The sequence below is a fragment of the Macrobrachium rosenbergii genome, chromosome 4 (genome assembly GCF_040412425.1).
Source record: "Macrobrachium rosenbergii isolate ZJJX-2024 chromosome 4, ASM4041242v1, whole genome shotgun sequence".
Classification (NCBI taxonomy): domain Eukaryota; kingdom Metazoa; phylum Arthropoda; class Malacostraca; order Decapoda; family Palaemonidae; genus Macrobrachium; species Macrobrachium rosenbergii.
The window spans coordinates 9,213,649-9,236,888 of record NC_089744.1 but is presented as its reverse complement, the minus strand read 5'-3'; the positions used below and the strand labels follow the sequence as shown (position 1 = coordinate 9,236,888).

The following is a 23,240-nucleotide window of genomic DNA, read 5'->3' as shown; positions in this document are numbered from 1 at the left end:
AACTGGAATTTTTTAGTGGAAGATGGAGCATCATCATAAGTATAGCAGTCAATGAAGTGCAGAGAGATAAATATGAACAGAGCGATCATGTGCCATTTGCATTCTGGTTTTGTTTACACTTAAAATTATCAGGTGATTGCACCGACATCATCACTGTCTTTAGTTGCTGAATGAAACTTAATTCAGAGAGATGTTTCTTTCATAAATTATCAAATCTGAGTTTAAAAATTGCAACTACTTTATTTATAAATGCAATAAATCAAATGAGGCCCGTGTGATTTTGTGAGTTTCAGGCGTTGCTTTTGCTTCCAAATCATTTTGGAGTCTGCTCATTATTCATTTCTTTAGCCACAGCTGCTGCTTCAAGTTAGTGGCGTACTTTCTTAAAACATCATCTTCTCCATTGCGTGACGGATGGATAAAAACGTATTTGATTTTTATTTATGGAATTACATTGAAAATAAGGAAGTTTTTAACAAGACAACTGTAACCATCTCTTAGTAAATGTGTGTTAGCTACGGTAACTAATATCGGCAAACATCTGTTTGTTAATATAAACTGCGGGACAGTAAAACTGTAGCATAATTTTTAGAGTTGAAAACAATGTAAATTAATGAAGAATCGGTAACAACAACGCAAGGGATGCTTGTGAGTGAGTGGTGTACCCACTAATAGCGCCTGATTTGAAAAAACAGTTCGGTGCTCGATCTGGAGGCAAAAACCCTCAGGTTGATATTTCCATTTCATACCAGTATATCCGTAAGTACTGTATACCACAGTCCATAATCTCGGTGTGCTTTATTATTATTATTAACTGTGAAGTTGGTGGGTGTTAGCAGTCACTTTTACACAATTCTGATCACAGTTTCGCCAGGGCGGAACGGCACTGCGCGCCCTGTCTGGTTTTTGACTGATTCCTGGCAGGCACATTTATTCTGGCAAGCGGTAATATTGCGCTGTGCGCGCTAGCCACGGGTTACAAAAGGGGAAATGTACCCCTAACATCTAATTATTGACAATTTACTATCCTAACCAGAGAATCCTACCGTACCCCCCAATCTGCAAGTTGATTCTTTTGTTTTCGACCACGGGCTGTTCCGTTTGTACAGCGATGTCCCATGTTTTTTTGAGTGTCGCTGGAATCAGAATGCATTTTCTTCGGCGTTGACTCCACTTTAGCTAATGGATATGTCTGTTTAATAAGTTCTAGAAAAGCTTTGAAAGGACACTCAACATTAGAAAGATACCTTTTTTTGATGCAATACATAAAAAAATACGAGTTGTACAGGTGTTTCACTGTACTGCGTCTTGGTAAAACATTTCGTTTCAACATGCCACATGGATTCAATAGTGTTTGTGTGGATGCTTTTGTCTTTTGGATTAACGAAATTCAAGGAATAATTAATGTTCAGGTGTTCTTTAAAATGCTGGCTCAATGTGTGGTATGATTTCCAGCAATCTGAAATCACAGTTGAGTCGGGATGAATATTTTTTATTAATATTGGAAGTAGTGTGTCAGCAGATCTGTCGGGAACAACTTCAAAAAACATGTCCTTTATTTCACAATCAATCCCGCCTAAAACCCAACAGCCCTCAACTTACCTGCCCTTATGAAATTTTCTCTTGCCGAATTTGGACTCGTCAATCTCAACGACATGTCCTGGTCCCCCGAATTTGCGATTATCTTCCACCAAGATGTCAATGCACACTTCACGGCAAAGACTGTACCAATCGACTATTGTGTTTGGTGAACCGATTTTCAAGGTCATTTGCATATATTTGTGGTAGTTTGTGAATCCACCCGTGAATAAGGTACAGTATAGTACTAAAATCAAGATGTGAGAAGAATGAGCCATTCCTAATTGAAATGCTTTTTCTACATTTTCTTACTGCATCGCCATGCATTTTCATCTTTCACAAGACTAACTAAGCCCTTTGTTAGCCGAACCGGTTGAGCTTCAGACTGTCGCTCGATGGACCGGAGTTCAATTCCCGCGGCCGGCTGATGAAGAGTTAGAGGAATGTATTTCTGGTGATAGAAATTCATTTCTCGCTCTAATGTGGTTCGGATTCCACAATAAGCTGTAGGTCCCGTTGCTAAGTAACCAATTGGTTCTTAGCCACGTAAAATAAGTCTAATCCTTCGGGCCAGCCCTAGGAGAGCTGTTAATCAGCTCAGTGGTCTGGTAAAACTAAGGTATACTTTTTTTTACAAGACTAACTGTTCCTTCCTTACACTGTTCACACAGACCACTAAAATTGCTTGAAAGGCCACTTTTCATCAGAAACATGCAATTCATTTTCATTGTCACATAATTTCACCAAATCAATAATAGTCACCGGATTTGCAGTGGCAAATTGAACATGAATTCTGTGCTAGAATGGTCGAGCTCGGTCAGGTCGGGGTCAAACTACTTATATACCTGTGCGGACAGATTTAGTTGTTGCACTGTTACCTGGATAAATTATAAACTACCCGAAAATAGTTTACCAGGTCACTGAGCAGATTATTAGCTCTCCCAGGGCTTGTCTGAAGGATTTGTTTGTGCCTATTTACGTATTTTTTTTTTTTTATTTTTGTCATATTACAGTTTTTCAAAGAGTTTATAATTGGATCAATTGTAAATGTTGAAGTTTCTGACAAAACTTCACTGATTGATTCATTTCCAAAACTTCATAGCTGCTTTTGATTATACTTTGGACATTCACACAACAAATGTTTATCATTACTTTACACTGTAAAAGCGTTTTAGTTAATTATTGCACTCATGAAAAAGAGCCATCAACAGTGTGTATCAAATACCAGAAACAGTTGTGAAAGAAATTGAATCGACAAACCATTAAAACTTCAGACTGAACAGACAACAGAAAGTTGCAAAAATCAAAGCATGAGTAAGTAAACCATCTAGTGTTAAGTTTTGTCAGTATTTAGTATACAGTAATCTCAAAAAGTTTGACGATTGATAAACTCTGCTTGACATCCTCTCAGTTTTGAGAAGAATCAGTGAAAAAGCCAAAACATGCACAGATACCCTTCCTTGTTCAGTAAATGTTTAGAAGAAATTGCTCTAAAGGCATCATTATTATGAAGAAACTCAATTTAACTGCAATGATTCTTCTCTCTCTCTCTCTCTCTCTCTCTCTCTCTCTCTCTCTCTCTCTCTCTCTCTCTCTCTCTCTCTCTCTCTCTCTCTCTCTCTCATTAAAATTAGCTTCACTGGCACAAATATTAACATCCATGAGCCAGTTGTCTGGCATTTAGCTTCACTGGCACAAATATTAACATCCATGAGCCAGTTGTAACATGAAATAATAGTATTGTGATTTGTTGGTACAGGCCGTCTATGCAAAACGTGAATTGCTGTCTTCAATTAGGTGTCATATTGCAAATGGTGTCATTAAGCAGTACACTAAATTTGCATGGGAAAAAATAAGTGCAGTTGGTTTATTTGTCTTGAAACAATTTTAAAACCACCCACTTAATGGTTCTTTATTTGAATTACAGTAAAGTACTGTACTTTAATTGCCATAACTTTCACTGCTTTGATGCCAGTTATCACATCCACCCCCATACTACAAATTTATAAATTTATGTAAAAAATCCTTTTCTGCTGTAATTTGCTTCCTTTTATCTACAAACTTTTCATATACTTGGTACAATAATTTGTGCTAGAGCCCATTTTCTCTCTGGACTTGTTTCAACTTCATGATTTCTCTACTCTGAAAGCCTTTTAAACAAGAGTCAAAAGGTATTGTGGTTGACGAACTGTTTAGTGTTGTTATTGTGAAATTGGTGGCAAATTTAATCTAAAAGAAAACCCTTTTGAAATGTTAGCAAACTAACATTGTCCAATAGGTAATTACTATTGAGGGTCATGAGTAGGTGAAAGTATGGAATTTCAGATCTCCAGTTATCCCATTACAAGCAGCTGCATTCAAATTTAGAGAATTGTATAAACTTAAATGTCCATTTCTTATTTTTCTGGTGAAAGTTGCTCATGTCTTTTGAAAAATTATAACTTGGAATCTTGACCCCAGCAAATTTGTTAGGTTAGTTATTCAGATATAAAAATTCAGGATATAAACTGCTTTTAGGATGACAGATAGTGTGTACTGACTGTAGTAGAAAACCATGGAAAAGTGCTGTACAAGTAGTAGATATGAGAATTGAGGCACTAAAATACCCATAGAGAACTGTTTCCATGTCAAACCTCATGGAGAAACTGGTTGAGACAATGTTGGTTTAAAACCTCTTCAGTAGTCACCATTGTGTGAAACAAAAGAGCAATTTCTTCTGAAAACACACCATTTCAGTAAAGCCTAAGCCAGTAAGGAACATGCATAGAGGAGACCACAAAGGTTCTCGTTTTGACCAAACCTTGGACTTAAATGGTGATATGTAAACACAAGTAATTTTGCTGAATTCTGATAATTAGGCGAGCAATTTTGCTATCCGTGTTTTTTAAGATAAACTAATTTTTCTACATGTTTTCAGAGTTGGTTGGATGTTCTCTAGAAAATGTAATTTTGTTTTATGCTTTGCTGTTATGTAAAACTGTTCAATTTCTAGTAATTTTGCAGTTATGTAAAATTGTTCAGTTTTCAAATTTGCAATTTTTATTGATAGATAAAAATATTTGCTCTTAATATTTGAGTCAACATAGATATTTGACATAATTGCCCAGGTTAGAAAGACACTAGTTGTCTTTTGTAATTAACCAAAAAATTGCCCAGGTTAGAAGGATACTAGTTGTCTTTTGTAACTCAGCTTTTGGTGTTTTCACAAGATTGTACTTTGTTAATATGAAACAAGTTTGGGGATTATAGTATAAATAAATCGCAGTTTCAAGACATTGTCTGCTGTTCTAAGTGGATAAGTATTATTTACTCTGAAGAGAGAGAATATTTTTGAACTGTAAGTTTTATACTATAAACCTCAAATTTTGTTTTAATATCTGAATTACAGTTTGATAATGAGCTTACTTCTTGAAACTTTGTAATATGTGAGAAAGACTTTTCTGTATGAACACTTTAGCATTCAGCTGTTATGTATACTATAAACTATGTTGTCAGCATGTATTATGAAGATAAAAAGGCCCATAAAACACATTATGCGCATTGCAACTGTATAGTACTTTGAATACCAATACTTCTGATCACTACAAATACAGAAGTATTGGTATTTGAAATATATGGTTGCAACGTGTTTGCAGCATTTTTAATTGTGGGCCTTTTATCTTCATAGTAACACTGTTGGATTACAGTTAGACATTTATGTATTATGGTATATACTGTATTTATGCATTATGACAGAATGCTGTAATCATGAAGTTTGACATATGAAATTTCCAGAATTGTACTCAGCAAGGGCCTAAGAAACCATAACAAATCTATGCAGTGACTCGAATGCGTATAGTGGTTGCTTCTCAGAGGCCTCCTCTTGCTTCGTAGGCAGTTCCCCTCGGAGCAGGAGGAGTCTCCCTCTACTAATCATCTTTGCTTTTTCTTTCAGGTTGACAGTGAGCATCGTAGGCACAGCAGTAGTTGTGTGGATATCTAAGTTGGAATATCTTTGCCTGAAGGAGTCCCGACCTTCATATAGTGTTTGCTTCGGGATCGACCACAGTACCTGGTTGGAATGGCATGGACCCACGTCAGGATCGTTCCAACTCTGTTCCTGCCATTGTGGATAAATTGCTGGCCTTCATGTATGCTGTGGCTCTGCCTCTGGCGTATCTGTGGTCCGTCTGTTCCTGCTGTGCTTCCTGTGTTATTGCTCCTGTTGGCTCGGTGACAAGTCTGGGTGGCAGCTCCTGGTCTCCTGTCGCAGCCGTCCTGATCACTCCTGTCGCTGCTGGTGACGTTCCTGTGATGTTCCTGGCGTTGCTGTAGCTCCAGCCTCCAAACCTCTTCTGTAGCTGTCATGATCACACCTGCTGCTTCTCCTGGTGGTTGTGCCCTGGGCCGTTTCCGTTGTGACCCTGCCTAGCTGCCCTGGAGGTTACGATGTTTCATGCCCACCATCCTGTAGATGTCGGAGTGAAGGTGAAGGAAGTCTCCCTGTGGAGGTAGCCGCCGTCTTCTTCAGCACATCTTTAATTTCATCTGCTGCCTCTTCCCTTCTTCTCCTGAGGTTCCAGGGGGTCCCAGGAAACTGGATAGACCTTTGTCGGCCGAAGGAGAGGAAGGCTGCATCTTCCCCCTTGAAGTCGTTGGGTCTTCCCGACCTTCAGGTTCCGGAACCATTTCGCATACCCCTGGATTTGTGTTTTGGGAGCCGCAGGCGCACGGACCTCGGTTTGCACTCCTGTTCCCAGTCCTAGAGGTCTGCCTCTAAGACGGGTGCTGCTTCGGGCGCTCGTTTGCAAGCTGCTCCAAGTGCTCAAGATTCTGTGGAATATCGGGTATCCCGATCTGGTTGTGGAGAGTACTCTCCCCAGACCAGTTCAGGAGCAGCACAAAAGGAAGGTCCAAGGCACCCATTGCTTATCAGTGCTCAGTCAGGTTCCCAGCCTGGTGTCTCGATCCTATCGGTTCGAACACCAGAAGAAGCAGGGAAGAGGTTCCCTTTGGGAGTCCTGCAGGACTTCTAAGGGACTGCCTCTCTTCTGGGAGGCAATTTTCTCTCGTTGGCTTTTTCCACCCTTGGGCAGGAATCGGTTCGCATTCTCCTCTGGGGTCTCACGTTTCGGGGGCCGCAAAGAGAGGCCGCACCTTCACTGCCAGTGTTACAAGTCTGTGTTTAAGACTGGTTCTGTGCCTGGCTTTTTTCGATTTCTTAGGAACCGAAAGCAGCTGCTCCCGATTTTTGGAGTCTCATAGGTTGCTCGAATTCTATAAATTACAAGCGCTCTCATGGCGAGAGGCACAGGATGAGAGAAAGTGCTGAGACCCAGGTGTCTCGATAATGTCTGCCAGCTGCTTCGGTTGCTTGGCCGGGTTTCATCATGTCTTGAACCTTAGGGTTTGAGCATGCACGATAGCAGACACAGAATTCCCCTTTAAACCTCATTCTCGAGGGGCCTCTGCCTTGAAGGAGTTAAAGTTCGAGAAATTCGATCGGCTCAGCTTGCTTGCCCAGCCCAGATCCTTGATCGCGTTCGGGAGACTGGCCCGCCTTGCCCCGCTTGCCTCCCAGTTTGGATCACGTTCATGTGATTGGCTTGGTTTGGCACGGCTCAGCTCAGCCCCGCTCGGTTTTTCCGAATCAGGTTCTTGGTACTGTTCGAGTGAACTTTCTGCTCTTCCCAGAAAAGTGCTTTGCCATGGCACAAGCGCTCTTCTTCCCATGTGGCAATCATCTCCTTCAGTTGATTATCACTCACGGTCCGCCTCTCCTGCTGATCTTACTGGCAGGACAGGTAGGGGTGCTCTTTCTCCTCATGTTCTCTTTTCCTCTCAGTTGTTCTGAGGCACAAGACAGACAGACAGAACTCAAATGAATTTGTCTTTCTTGAAAGTTTGGCTGCCTGGTGTGCTTTCGGTGTCGGTGCCCCGATTGTCTCGTAGTACAGCCAGGTAGCCGAGAAGGGTTCCTTGGGATCTGTCAAGGTCTCCCTCCAGGGAGAGAGGTGCAGGAGTTTCACGCTTTGGAAGCATCGAGGGTCTTCCTCTTCAAGTTGCGATCTCCCTCATTTCTCAGAGAACTTGACGCCGATTCGTCAGCGCAAGGATCCCCAGGACCGGACTGCGGCTTCCCACTGAATAATCATCACTTGCAACCCTTGTAGTTCCCGAAGGGGCCGAGAGTTTCAGGGGCCGCCGCGGTTCTTGTTTGCAAGAGCGTTCTCGACCAGAAGAATACTTTTTGTTCAGACAAGGGGTTCATTCAGGTAGAGACACCAAGCTCCTCCCCTGCCTTGACAGAGTACGAATTCTTCTTGCCTAGTAGGGGTCTTGCTGACTGCAGGTTGTTCTGGCTGCTTCATTTGGACTGGGTACTCTCTCTCTCTTTCTCCTTGCCGTGAAGGGTATTCTCTTCTGCAACGAGAGGCAGTGATCATGGAGGACACCTCTTGGTTCCCTCCAGTCTCCTGATGGATCCACAATCCTTCACTTTTAGGCTTTCTTTCCTCAGATACGACCATTCCTGGAGAGAACCCTGCCTCCTGGTTACTGGTCCTGTCTTGGGGTGGGTCTTTCTACATAAGGCAGCAATGTGGGCAATTCTGGTGCTAAGAAGGACTTCATCCTAATTCAGATCTCTGGTTTCGTAAGTCCCGAGTTGGTACGAACCTTTACTTGGTTCTGCCTTTCTCTTTCAGAAATTTGCCAGATACAGCAGTAATCAAGGTTCGGACAGGGCACTGCCTTGTCCTTTGACTCCCAAGAAGTCCCAGGCTTCGGAAGAAGATCGCAGAAACAAATACAGTAGCCCTCTTCTTCCCTTCTGGGAAAATGCTCATAACTGTCTCTCTTTCCACCCTCCTTTCCATAAGGAAGGAGGGCAGAAGGGAAGAGAGGAAGAAGTGTCGATCGGCCAGAAGTTCTACTCCAGATGCCTGGATGAAATGATACTTGTCGAGTCTCTGGACTTGGCAGTGACAGTGCCAAGACCTGGGAATGAATTCCTTCAGGAGAAATATCTATTTCCCTTGGGTCTTGGCAATTCTTTTCATCAAACTTCTATCCCGCTTCCTCTCCCTTGCTCCTGATTTGGGAAATGCCAGCCCGGATAGAGCTAATCGCCTTGGTATCCGGTCATCTTGCAGAAGCTTCCCCATGATGGAGTATGAAGGAGGTCTGCTTCCAGTCCTCCATCCTTCTTTCCTCTTTGAAGTATGAGGAAAAGTTAATGATTGTTTGAAGGAACCTACAAATATGCTTGCATATTCTCCTCACATCGTGTGTCTACTCTCAGATTCACCAATCAAGGAATAGGCGCACACCTGTAAGACTTTGTCTTGAAGGTGTGTGACTGAGACAGTTAATACCTTCTCATCAACAGCCTGAACCCAAGGCAGCCTTTTGGTGTTCTGAGAAATTCAGGATGAGTTCTGCGACACTCGGTGGTTTCGTTGAACAACGACACTACAGTACAGTAATGGCATACGTCAACAAACAAGAGGGAATCATTTTTTCCTCATGTTGACATTTGCAGGTTCTCAAGTGTTCTATAGTGCACTCGATAGCTCAGTTAGCCAGATACACTTCCAGTGGGGATGTATTGGTAGGCGAGCTTGGCCTCGGGTTGCAGGATCAGGCAGAGCATGCTCTTCACTCTTCTGTTCATAAAAATTCACAAATAGACTGCTCAACTGAGAGATCCCTACCGCCTTTCTGTTTGCCTCCCGGTACAACAAAGTCAGTAGTTTTCTCACTCCTTTGCACAAGACCCATGGGCTGCTACGGTGAGGCATGCTGTCTTTATGGGAAACATTGATATCTATGTTTTCCCGCCATATTTGTCTGTTTTGCTAGGGGTTCAACAAGCATTGCTCACCCCGAGTAATGGACAAATGCTGGAAGACTTCGCCTTTCGCCTTACCTGATAGCTCTGCTTCTGAGGCATCAAGAAGAGTTCTCCTTGACCCAACCTCCTGTAGCAGCTACATAAGAAGCAGTTCTTCAGGCAGTATATCTGTGTTCAGGATCAGGAGACTTTCCAGCTTTCCTGGCAAGCATAGGCTTTCTTGCCGAGCAGCAATGGTTATAGTTGGATACCTCTTGAAGTCTTCTGCAGCACTGTTCCAGGGACTGGATCCTTCTTCGCTGGTTGGTGTCATTGACAGAACTTCTCGGGTCATAGCCGCTCGTCAAGTCTGGACTTCCTCATCTTCTCCACCGAGGGTTGCTTCTCTCCGTTTCAGTTGTGAAGAATGTAGGCCCTTGCAACCTAGTCTTCTATCTGAAGTAGCCTTTTTCTTCTCAGTCAAGATATAGCTACTGATGAGAAGCTTCTTTGGTCTTGCTCTCTCAGGGAACTGATCCCTGGGTGGCATATGATTCTCCTTTAGGGTTCCTGTCCCATGCTGTGCACACTCTCTTACAAGAGTTGTCGGACAGAGACATGATCTCTTAGGATCATCTCTCATCTCGCTCCAGCCTTGGCTTAAAAGAAGGAAGAACCGGTGAAGGGGATCAATACCTCGAATCCCTCTCAAATGTTATTAGTGGACTTCGAATCCATTGGCATCTGTTGTTAGGTTCGAGTCCTCCTTGGACTTTGTATCGATATCCAGATCAATTGTTACTATGTCCTATTAGGGAGCTGCAGTACTTTCCCAAAAAGGCTCAACATTCGTAACCTGGATGTCATCGACGTTTTCGCTAGTACTATCTTTCCTAAGGAAGAAGTGTCTAAGGATACATCTTTCTCCTGGCTTCATGAAGTGATCGAAGGAGGTACTCAGCAGCTGGCGACAACAATACCGGTATTTTATACCCAAGAGCTTACAAAGTCAATGGTTTAGTCTGTCCCTCACATTCCGGAAGTTTCTGTTGGTCTGGAAGCAAGACTTGGTCTCATAGACCGCACTCTTCTCTTCTACCTTCGGTGTTTCCCAGGCCCTTGGAACCTTTTTTCCTTGGTCCTGTGGTGGCTGCTAACAAGTTGTGTTTTCTTACCCGACTCCTTCAAGAGGACAGGTGGCATCTTGCCTAAGGTCTTGGTTTAGGAACTGAGAAGGATCCCATGAGTGACTGGCCTCTCCTCCTTCCTCACCCTCATCCTCCCACTTCTCCTCCTTCAGGATGAGGATGGGGCTCGAGCCGACACTTGCTGGACCTGGTGTCTGAAGCAGGAAGACTACACATCGAGCACCTGTTCTATTTTTCTTCTAGAATCATAGGAGCAGTTCTGCTCCTTCCTCTAGCAAGGGAGGAAGGAGAGGCTGGCATTAAGGAAAACCCTATCTCAGGTTTTCCTTACTGCCTTCAACTCTTATTCTTCCCAGCACATTTCGTACGAGTTAAATTCCCTCACTCGTGTGAAAAGGTCCAGTATCTGACATTTGATCTTGCAGTTCCTACACTTGGAGCAATATGTTAGAGACATGGTACTCCTCCTTGCTCTTTCGACCACGAGGAGTAGCCCAGGTGTCCAGAACTTCAGTCAGTTCAAGAGAATCACTCATTCCTCCCTCCAACCAGTGAGTCTTCCTAATGTAAAGGACCAATGATTTATACATGTTGGAACAAATCATAGTTTTTAAAAGTAAATTGTATTTTTCCAAACTATACAAACCTGAGGTCCTTTACATTACATTTTTATGCCCACCTCATGCCACCCCTCAATCTGAACCTGGCCGACAGGCAAACTGGAATGTTTACATCCAGGCAGGCAGGTACGCCCTCCTACCTGGTACTAGTTACTGCTTGACCACCTTGTTCAAGAGTTTATCAAGAGTTGTGTCCAGCTTCACTAAGTAATTCCTAATGTACAGGACCTCAGGTTTGTCTAGTTAGGAAAATACAATTTACTTTTAAAAATTGTGATATCTTCTCCATCCACACAAATATTTGTTAATCTAGAAAACTGTAAACACATGAATCCTTCAGGCATATTATTAAAGTAAAAGGCAGACAGTAATATTTCAAAATTCAAACCTCTTCTTTTACCACATACTATTTATTTATAATTTTAATATAAAATTTATGTATGATTTTAATATCAATCTATGAAGAATCCTGTTTTATAAGGGTCATTGTTAACATTGGAACTCAAGTACTCCAAGATATACTGAATTAACATCTAATAGTGTCTCAATTATTAAATTAAACTAGATCTGTATACCCTTCCTGTGTTAAGCACATCAAACATATGAATAGTGAACAAAGCAGCAGATGAACAAGGTAGCATAGTTATATTTATTCTTTGGGTACTTAACTTATTTTGGAAACATGAAAACTGCATGCTCCTTAAGAGATGGACTGTCTTATTCTGCAGTAGATAAATGCACTATACAGAGACATTAAATTTCTTTAGTTTTTATTGAACAGCAACAGTGCTAATGAAAATATTATAAATACAAAGGTTTCACTGCAATATCAGTAATTATACTGTATCATTAAAATAATTATATGTATTAAAGCATACAATTCTCTGAATTACTGTATTACAAAAATAAAAAATACCCAATCAAACAGATGTTTTGGAACCATATAATTTCCTATTTCTTTTTAAAACTCCTCTTTGTGAAATTTTTCTTCTTCTTTTGGAATCCTGAAAATTCCATACTTCTTAGGGGATCGGCTTTCTTACTCTGTAATGAAAAAATTTAAAGGGGATCGGCTTTCTTACTCTGTAATGAAAAAAAATTTAAAAAGTTTTGCTCAAGATTCTCTTCTAGAGGCAGGGTATAATTCATATATCAATAAAATACCTTGAGGACATATGGGACCTGCATGTAAAAGCATTGAGTACAGTAATATAAGCATAGGTTCAAGTAATACATACAAGAACAAAAAAACACTCGCAGACAATAGTTCAGTACTTCTCCATATACAGAACCATTAGTATAATTGGAAAGCACAGCAACTTTCTTTTCTTACCTCAAAATACTGATCACCTTTATTTTGGTGAAACTACCTCATAATGAACACTCCTTGGCATAACTCTGGATAAAACTAATGGCAGTCCCATAACATAATTTTTTTCTATGAAAAAATTAAATGTAAAATTTGTAGTACAAACCCATAACTTATAATGTAAAATTTGTAGTACAAACCCATAACTTATACCCTGCATTAATTTTCCATTTGCCATGAAATTTTCCCAAAGCTTCTCCAAACAAAGAGCAGTATGTTTATTTTCAATAGGCTACAGAAAAAACTGATAAGGCAAGAAGTTGCACTTGCAAAATGTGTTAACACATTGTGCAGCAGTGCATGGTATTTAAAAATTCCCTTCTGATGGTTTCTGCTGGTTATGAGAAGTCAACTGACAGCAACTTCAGATTAATTTTATGGAAAGTCTTGTATCACTACAGCATTTCTGTTAAATTTGTAAAGTTTGTTGAAATTATCCATAAACAAAGAAGATGCAAAGTTAATGTCAATGGGGTCTCCTAAGATGAATTTGCAGCAAATAGTGAGGTGCTACAGTGGATGTTATTTCACCTTTGTTGTTTACCTTCTCTGAGATTTTATATATAAAAAAAAAAAGTTTTGACCCGGGAAAAACCTATTTTTGGTAGCCGCTGTGAGTCCTCAAAGGAGTTACATTCTCTGGTCCCCCTAGGACTACAAAAGACAGCTCAACCAATTACAAAGAATTCTCTAATAATTGGTCTCGGCCAAAAGAGTGCTTGTTGGCACAGTGAGAGAATATAAAGCTACCTTCTGTACTACAGCAACTGCCTATGTTCCACTCACACAGATGTGACAACAGCAAATGCCGGCCATCTTCCTAATTATATGCCCAGTATGTGCAAGATAAATGTTCACCCAAGTCCCATGCCTTTTCGTCAGGGAGAGGGGTGGGTCTGAGGACTCACAGCAGCTACCAAAAATAGGTTTTTCCTATGTCAAAACTTGTTTCTCGATACGTAACCGCCGTTTGTCATAAAGGAGCTTACAAAAGAAACTTGACACGTGACAAAATGGTTTAGCTCGTAACAAATAAATCCCAACCACCCAGGTTAATTTTTGGTCCAAAGTATAGTCACATGTTACAGATACCCATAGTGCTTAGCAACAAAGAACAGGAAACACCACAAGAATCAATATATCAATATATGTATTATTCTTTGTGGTTCAGAGGTGACTTACCTAATTATGTTGGGTCTGGCTGCAGGATTACTGCACCTTCCCCCACCCATATCTCACCATGAACACCACTCTCATGGGAATAGTGTTAAGGGAATTTTTTATTTGAGGTTAAGTCCAGGTTATCAACTGTTTTTGTTCCAGATACCCATTAAGGTCTGTAATAAAGAACAGTAAACACATGAACCTAAAAATGTATTACCCTTGTGGTTCTAAAGTAACTTACCTAATTTTGTCAGGTCTGGCTGCAGGATTACTGCACCTTCACCGGTTTAGGAATACTACCTCTAATAACCACTCCATACACTTGAAGATTTCTTTGAAGGAAACATTTCCGAAGAAGGTTAACGATGTACACACCTTTAGGGTGCCATGCGACTTAGGAAAGGAGTAAGGGTCTGCCTTTTTAATGAGGGCCACTAAAATAATTCTCAGCCCATCATCCCATGACATCTAGGTAAATCTTAAGTGCTAGAACAGGGCATAATAGTTTGTATGAAATACTGAGTTCCATATCAGAAAAGGAGATTTTCGTTTTAAAAATGTCCTCGTCCTTGGTCACAAATGATGCATCAGGAGACAACAGTAAATGACTAGGTGTACGAGTGGTTAGATGTCGTTGTCTAAGAGAGCCCAGTACACTAATCCAAGGTCCTGATGCCAAAGCAGTCAAGAAGATTGCCTTTTGGAGCATAAGAGTTATAGTTGTATTGGGCCCATGAGCTGAGGGAATGACAGGAGTCTTAAGAACCTTATTCAGGGACTAAGTAACAGGAAACCTTGCAGGAGCTGACCTTTGCAGTGTAAAAGACTGGTGAACAGAATTAACAATTTCCATATTAGAATCGATTCCAACACCATAAGGCAAGGGTTCCATCACAGCTGCCTTGTTTGCCACGATTGTTGAAACAGCAGGGCGCTTAACCTCAAGAGGTAATGAAATGTAAAACTGCTTTAACAGATTTCAACTGAGCTCTCTGTGAGGGGGTAATCTAACCACATTTCCCAAATCGAACTGTTGTATAGATGAAGTCCGTAGTTTTTGCACTAGGCACCTTGCAATGTTAGGCAAATTATCTTCACAACAGACTAGACTTAAAAGTCCACGTGAAGGTCACAGCTCAGAGAGGAGGATGAGTAGATACCTTCCCCTCCTCCTGTCTGGGATAGATCAATGGCAAGCAATGGAATCTATTCTGCCTGTTGTTGGATAAATAAGGAACCAATGACTGTTTGGCTACAGGTCCACAAGGCCACTAGGCAAGTGGTTCCGTTGAAAGATACTAGAAGACTGTTCCAAGCTTTCAAAATCTGGGACAAAGAAGGAAAAAGATATGTTGTCTTCCATTTGTTATAGTCTTGTAGGAATGCATCTCTTGCTATTGCCTGAATGTCCAGGTTCAGAGACATACAATGGAAGTTGATGGTTCTCACGTGGCAAACCAATCCACTTCCAAATGTGGAAACACCTTAGCAATTACTTACTTGAGAGGAGCTCAGCATGAGCCTTACCTCTTGATATAAGACACTGCAATCATACTGTCTAAGACTGACAAAACATGGGTCCCATTTGAAGGTTTCAATTTTCAGAGAAGGAAAGACAGCCAGTACCCCAGGAAGCTGATATAGCACTCTCAGAACAGGTGACTGTCTTCCTCCTAACTGACAAGCCTCCCAATGGCTTCCCCAACCTGTCAAGGCATCCACATGTATTATCACTCCTATGAACAGTGGAGTCAGGTCGGCCTGTTTGCCAGAGACCAATTCCAGGTCCAAGGACAGAGTATCTTCCAAATCTCAGATGAAGGCAATTGCAAAGCCTTCTCCTGGCATGTGAGACCCAGACTCTGTTTAAATCCTTCAGTCTCAATCTCAGGACTAGATCTACCACGGACCAAAACTGTAACAGGCCCAGACTTCACTCCAATTGTTGCCTGGAAAAGCTGGGTTGTGCAAGGAATCTTCTCAGGTCCTTCCTTATTCTGGTTTGAATGCTGCTGGGAAGATACAGCTGGCTGCAAAGAGTAGCCCAACAAAATCCCAGCCTCAAAAAAAGTCTGCTGGATGTAAGACAGGATTTGTTACTATTAAGGAACCTTTTGACAGGAGTCTGTTGACTACCACTCTCAGGTTCCAGTAGCACTCTTCTCTGGTGGTTTCTCAGATTAGCCAATCATCTAGGTAGGCCACAAGCTAAATTCCTTCATTCTTGAGACCAGTAAAATAAACATACAGTATATATAAAAACTTATGCAATGTTTGTTCAAATCTGACAGGTCAAGGAACACCCTTCATTTGGAGGAATACCTCTTTGGTATGCTGAAGAGTACTAGTGGCAAATAAAGTCCCTTTTTCATGACACCTTTTTGAAAAGGGGTTTGGTTTTTAGAGAAAACTACTTGAGAGGAAGGGGAGGGTGAGCCCATCTCTATCCTAGCCCACTGAAATTGCACTGTGTCCTTAAGAGGAGGATTTCCAGTGCATGTTATGCTGTAGAAGAATACCACAACCATGAAAGTCCTACTGGGCTCCACCTCTTCCCTTCTTTGTAATATGTGGTCCTGAATTTTTTCTTTTCCCTGGTAGAAGTGTCTTGTCCACTTTGAAAGGGGTGCTGATGCTACTGTTGTCCTTTCTTATGTCGTTGGAGGGGTCCTTTCGTGGTGTCTGAAGGCTTGTACAGCTCTGATTCACATCAGGCTTTCTCAGACTAAGGGAGAGGTTAGTTAGTTATAAATGATTTGTTTAACCAGACCTCTGAACTCTTTTAGGGTTCTTCTCGGGCTGGGAAAAGAATGGGGAAAGAGTACATAAAAATTTAGTTAACTAAATAAATAAATAAAAAAAAAGGGGGAATTAGAAAAAAAAATAGAGAAAAAAAAAGGGGGGGAGATTATATTTTACTTATCAGTTTAATTGGGGGAAGATTATATTTTACTTATCAGTTTAATTTGAACTCTCAAGAGTACTGTTTCCCAGATTCCCCTTTTTCAAGAACAGTATATATCGGGTGTTTCGAAATTAGTGGCCCCCCTCCACAGAACAAATGGAAAGTTATGAAGTTTTCTACTATAGCCTATCTCCAAGTACATTATTTTAAGTTTCTATTAAGCTATTTTTCATTTTACATTTCTTGTATTTTCAGACTGAGTGACGGAGTTAGATACAGCCATGGCTAACAACTTGGAGGAAATCGGATGGATTGACCGAATCCAGGCTATAACCTTCAGAGAGGCCAGGGATGCTGGTGCATCCTTCATTTCACATTCCTGGATAGCTTAAATATTTTAAAAGAGATGAATCCTTTGTTAAAAGAAACTGGAACAAAAATCCATATGACTGTCATCACGAAAAGAGTGAGAATCTTGGAAGACCTGAAGTCCTTTCTCAGGAGTCAAAAGACATCATAGCTGAGGCAGTGGGTAGACCAAGAAAGTCTTTATGTAAATTGGCGCTCGAACAAGAAACAAAAAGGGGAAAGAGGAGAAGTTATGGTACTGTATATCGTGAGTTGAAAAAATCTGGTCTCAAGCCACTTCATGTTATCAGCAAGCCCAACATCACTCGGCAACAGAGAAGACCGTGCATGGTTTTGTGGTTCATTTCTTAAAGATTGGGATGAAGCTGACTTGGTCTCCATGTTGCCACTTCAGATGAATTCTTCATTTACACAATCAGGAAGCCAAATCATAAAAATGACATCATTTGGGCTGCAAAGTTGGATGATATCAGCGATGACATGCACTATTACCAAGTTGTGATATTTCCTGAATGTTTGGAAATTTTTCTCTTTCACAGCCAAACGGTTAATGTGGATCATCAAAGAAAAAGGACAGTCATGGAATGGTAAATACTTCAGAAACTGTGCTTACTGGTGGAGTATTTCCTTTCCTCAAAGATCCTGAAAATGTGTTATCTGTTGAAGAAGTCACATTTTTGCATGATAAGGTACCATGTTTCAAGGCTCTTCAGACACAGGAGCTGCTTCGAAACAGTGGTATCAATTTCCTCTCGTCAAGTGAATTTCCAGGTAGCTCCCCTGACCTTAATGTGTGTGAAAACATTGGTAGTATCTTAAAAGATCATGTTGAAGCGTGCACAGTGAACTATGATGGTATACCAAGCCTCAACGACCTGCGAAGAGAGGTGACCAAAGTGCTCAGGGAAATGGAGTTTTGAGTCTCAACTTTTTTGTGATTTGCTGAAATCATACCCCTCAAGAATGCAGGCTGTGGTACAGGCAGATGGAGGCCACACAAAATATTTAAATACTCAGAGAGAAACTTAAATAAATACCTGTTCTGAATTACTTTTGTTTTTGTCCATATCACCTGTTCTGAATTACTTTTGTTTTTGTCCATATCAATTTTAGTTTATGCTGTAGAGGGGGGAGCTCTAATTTCAAAACACCCTGTATTATGCAATTCTGTTGTTGGGCTCGTTCAAATAGTTGTGCAACAACACTCTCCAAGAAGGGCCCTAACAGATGGGGGAAGAATGCAATAGGGAGGTTACATTGCAGGCCAAAATGTTGGAGGCCACCAATGCTTCCTTTCAAGCCTTAATGCATCACTCCAGAAAGTTGTAGAATACTCCCAACAGGGGCTACTGCACAGAACAATGTTCTGAAAGACTGGAAGCTCTAAATTTAGTAGGTGGAATCTAGCATAAAATCCAGCCATGGTTGTTGTCCATTCCTTTATAGCACTATCAGATACTGGAACTGTAAAGACAAATGGGTTTATTTCTGCCATAAACCTTGTTTTCCAATCACCACAAAATTCTGAAATTCTGTCTTCAATTGCCTGATTTTTTTAATAGTGACGAGACAGAAGGCTGATGCCTCCCAGAGGGTTACTGGTTCTGAAAAATTGTTATTGCACTATATTTTCCATTAAATTGGAGAAAGGTTGCTTCACTGGCTTTCATTAATATGTTTGCTTCTACGGCTTTCACTGATGTATATATCAGGCACAATAACCATCCCCTTCAATGGTTTCTGAATTCCTATTGAAGGAGGCACAAAGTACCATTCAGTACTGGGAAAGGCCACTGTCCTGAAATTCTATATGCTCAACTTCAATCAGTTTTCCTTTTATTAATGAGGTATTTTCCATCTGCTGAAAGGATGCACACTGAAGGATCTTGCCAAGGGCTATCAGTATCATTATCAGAGGCAAGATATTGGTGCCCGTAGTACATCATGATTTGAGGTTTTATTGTCCGACCTGGTCTTATCACTGTTACCAGTCAGACCTCTGGGAATGAGTGGGCTGTCTCTTATTATCCATTCTGATTTCAACAGGGATCTAGACAACTGATTCAACTTCTTTTTGGCTTGAGTTTTTTATTACCCTGTTCCCATGACCTCAGGTTTTTGGTGAGAAACATATCTCTGCCTGGACAGACTGTGCAGCTTCTCTATCCTCTAGTTTAAAGGGTAAGAAATTTTTACATATCACGCCCAATCCCATATCCACGACAGACCTGAATTCCTCTTGGGAACCATGGATAGCATCTCTTGATATGCTGATGCTCAGTAGCAAGGTCGTCCTTGATACTTTTCATAATTTCCTCCTAGAATTCTGAAAGTACTGCAAGCAGAATTTTCTCATCAGGGAAGCCTGCATGAACTGCTAAGTCAAGGCACTTGTATCACTATGGCCTTAGAGTATATAAAGTCCAGCAAGCTGAATTTCCTATCAGGGAAGTCTTAACGAACTGATGAGCCAAGGCAGTTGTATCATCACTGCCTAGCAGCATAGAAAGTAAAGCAAGCGGAATTTTCCTATCAGGGAAGCCTGCATGAACTGATTGAGCCAAGGCAGTCGTATCACCACCGCCTGTGTACTGAAAGTACAGCAAGCAGAATTTTCCTATCGGGGAAACTTGCAAAACTGATTAAGCCAAGGCAGTGATATCACCACTGCCTGGCAGTATAGAAGTCCAGGATAAATCACTACCCCCTAGAAGGTACAGACTCTTCAGGTGGGGTTGGGTGGACCCCATCAAGGTCCCCTCAATACATGATTGCTGCATGGGAAAGGCAAAATTCTCATCTGAAGTATATTTCTCATGTAAAGCAGAAGACTGTTCACTAGATCTTCCAGATTCAGAAAGGAAATTTCAGAGTGGCTATATCCACTTCATGTCACCCATCAGAGGTGTTGAAGTGGTAGTTCCTAGAGTCCACTGCTTTTGAAGTGTTGACCCAAATGTGGATTCTGCTTGGAGAGGGATGGAAACACACTGCCATAGTTCTGCCGGAACAATGTACAGTAGTCAATCAATGTATATTAGTCTCCTTCTGTACTCCTAATGAAACCTATAACTCATGGTGACAGCTTAAAAATGAACTCTTTCATCATTTAAACTTGCTGCCAAAATCATGTGGAATATTTCACACATGTCCAGCAACCAACCAAATTCTTTATTCCTTCAGGGGCTGGCTCATGGCAGGAAGTTATGAGCCATTTCCACAGGTGAAAAGCCAGATTGAGCAATTCACTGTGACACAAGTAATGTGTAGGTCCTGTGTAATAGTAGCCCAATAGTGATAAAAAGGAACAAGATAAACTCTCATTTCCCAGTCTGTTTAATTAAAAGCTACCTAGTGTTAGCTACTTGTATCACTGCATAGGCAGCAAACACTTCAAATTAACATGGCCAGAAGTTCGTGTCCATAGTATGATGATCAACGGGTTATGTCCATAAAATAGTAGTAATGTATTAAAATATTTATCCACAATTACTACAATAACATTGCCTAAATTAAAATTAAATGGATATCCATACTATATATTTCTACACATTTCATAGCCTTTGATTACCAAGTCTATTCTCAAGCACCAGGCAAAGGTACAAATATGTAGCAACAAAACATCTATTAATGAGATGGCAGACAATTAAGATACCTTTTTATGCAACTTTAACAGTAAAAGGCATTTGGAAATAAATGCAGTATGAATATACTCTCTCAGCAGATTAAGTAATAATTAACTACTGATTATATTATCTTTTTTCTTTTTAATTTTATCAAATCAACCAATATCCACTCCACTGGGAATTTAAATATTTCAACAAGAGAGCATCTTTGATAGGTAGCAAAATATTTATGGTTATCCAATAAATCCTCAACTAAAAAAAAAAAAAGAATTAACTAATAATAAAACACACGATACTTTACCATGAACTTCTTCCTACTCTTTGATTTATTCCGATTAAACATCTTTGAGATATCTTTAGATTTAGGAGCATCTTCACTATCTACTGAATCTGGATTTCTCTTTGATAATGTTTTCTTTGCAGCACGGAAATATTCGGGGATATTGTATTCGGGAATGTTCTTCAAATGTCTCTGTAAATAATAAGACAAGTTAAATTGCTTGCACTTACACCCACTGTTGGGCATCATTCAAAAACAAAACATTTTGAGCCAGTAAAAAATTCCCTAAAAAATGGTTTAACACAGTGATATAAGATTTTTAGTGTTTAGTATAATGTGCAAATCTATCTGACATCCACTTTAATTACTTTGATATAATACTGTAAAACCAAAAGTACAATATAACAAAAAGTATTGGTCTTTATACAGCAAGCTTACTTTTGAGATTAGCGATTATCACAGTGATGCACTTGCCAAATTTTCACTTTCCTTAGTCTGACTTTTGGCAGACAAGCATTTTTCAACATCTTACAGCTTCACTTAATCACTGTCATTCTCCAATAAAATGCTGGCAGTTTTCAATTTTTGTTCGAGAAAAATTTCTCATGGGGGGGGATGCATCTTGAAGATGACCTCCATTACATTTTCTTTCAAGTGGTTATTACTATTAGCCATTTGAAGGTCTACCTGCTCAGGAACTGGCTTCAATGGGAGAAGGGGGCAGTAAATCCCTTGGTAATGCAGGGCTGACTAGTCTTCCATTTTTGTAATTTATTCCAGTAACAAAATTCCAGTCATCTACAACTTCCAATACCCCTAGTCAGATATACTACATCTTGGACCTGAAAATCCAGCCTCAATCGAGAAAAGCAAGCTATCCAGCCTGTGATGGAGCCTCCCCAAGCTTCCTTAAAATGATTTTGTGGCTACGAATTTCACAAGCTAAAGAGGCTGCCTGGCCAAATCAAACTCATCTTCCTAGAAAATTCTCCAATTTGTATTGAAAAACATAGCCCTCATTCTGATCATGGTCCTGGTAGTAGTTCTTTACAGTAATGAGATTCAAGCCCCTTATTAACCCCACACAGCAGAAATACTATGCAACAGCATCGAATATGATGGAATATGGGAGGTATTGGAGAGATAAGGTTTACAGTATTATATTTCTTATTACTGTATGGCACTGTGGTTAGCAACCTCCCAAATTGTATAAAAGAATTAAAAATGCATAGAACAAGTCATGCAAAACTAAATAACTCAATATATTCAACCCCTGCATTCTAATAGTGTAAAATCAGGCATATCTTTTTCTTTTGGTGTAAGGTTTACTCAGTGAAAAGCATACACAGTTAACTTTACACATAATGATACAATACAAAATAAAAACAAAATCAATACTCACTATATGAGGTAGTCCATGACCAGTTTTGGCATGTTTTAGGATATGCAAGTCTTTGGGATTATCTTCAAAGAAATACTCAAGCTGCTTAGATTTCAAAATTTCTTGTCGTATTTCCTTCTTCCTTACATCTCTAACAGCAGCTGCAGTGCAACGGAACCATGCATCTCGTACTCGATACCTGCAAACCACATACAATAAGACTCAAGAAATGAAATCTATAACTAATAATCATGCAATATTCAATGAAACATTACTCAAGTACAACATACCTAAATCCATCTAGCTGAGCAAGGTCAAACTTAAAATCCTTAAAAACTTTTTCATCTTCAGGCATCAAGGCTTGCAGTTTTGCTTCCACTGTTTGGAAAATAGGCATCTCTCGCACTGACACCAAAGACAGAGCAGTGCCTTGATTTTCCCCTCTTGCTGTTCTTCCTACACGATGGATGTAACTACTGACATCAGGGGGGAAATCAAAATTGATGATGTTTGATACAAACTGGAAATCAATGCCACGTGCTACGCCAGCTTCCTTGTCCCTTTTACTGGATTAAAAAAAACAAATAGTTGAAATATCAGTACAAATGATGAGACATCCAATCCTGGTATAAAACAAAATATAAAAATATGATTATTCAAGCTGTCTATGTTTACTGCATGTTAATTATCAGTGATTGTTAGTAGGCTGACCAATGCACCAACCACTTGCTGAGATACTAGAGTAAATAAGGTGAAGTCACAGAGTACTGCTTGGGTGTGGGTGGTCCCACATGACTCGTGACTAAGGACAGATGCCACTAGTCCCTTGCATGTACAATTTTATTGATTTTAGTGGATTCCAGCTGCCGCTAGAAGTTCTATCCTAATTTTAAGACCGAGAGTTTGTTTCGTTTATATATATTTTTGTATAGTTTTAACTTGTATAAAAATCACCTTAATATATTACAGGAGTGTATGTAGTTATAT

The 23,240-nt window shown here is 40.3% G+C and overlaps 1 protein-coding gene across 2 annotated transcripts in view; it reads right to left on the bottom strand.

Annotated features, from left to right (window-relative positions):
- Positions 1-11,553: 11,553 nt before the first annotated feature.
- Positions 11,554-23,240, bottom strand: part of Hlc (putative ATP-dependent RNA helicase DDX56) — a 35,232-nt gene continuing 23,545 nt past the window's right edge. Inside the window, exons 8-11 of one of the 2 annotated variants that reach the window (XM_067089991.1) lie at positions 22,544-22,819; positions 22,275-22,452; positions 20,894-21,064; positions 11,554-12,203 (exon numbers count right to left, since the gene is read on the bottom strand). In XM_067089991.1, the coding sequence (XP_066946092.1) occupies positions 12,111-12,203; positions 20,894-21,064; positions 22,275-22,452; positions 22,544-22,819 (718 nt within the window). In that variant the 3' untranslated portion in view covers positions 11,554-12,110. Of the gene's footprint in view, positions 12,243-20,893; positions 21,065-22,274; positions 22,453-22,543; positions 22,820-23,240 lie in introns of both variants that reach the window. The other variant, XM_067089998.1, reaches the window with a different exon arrangement.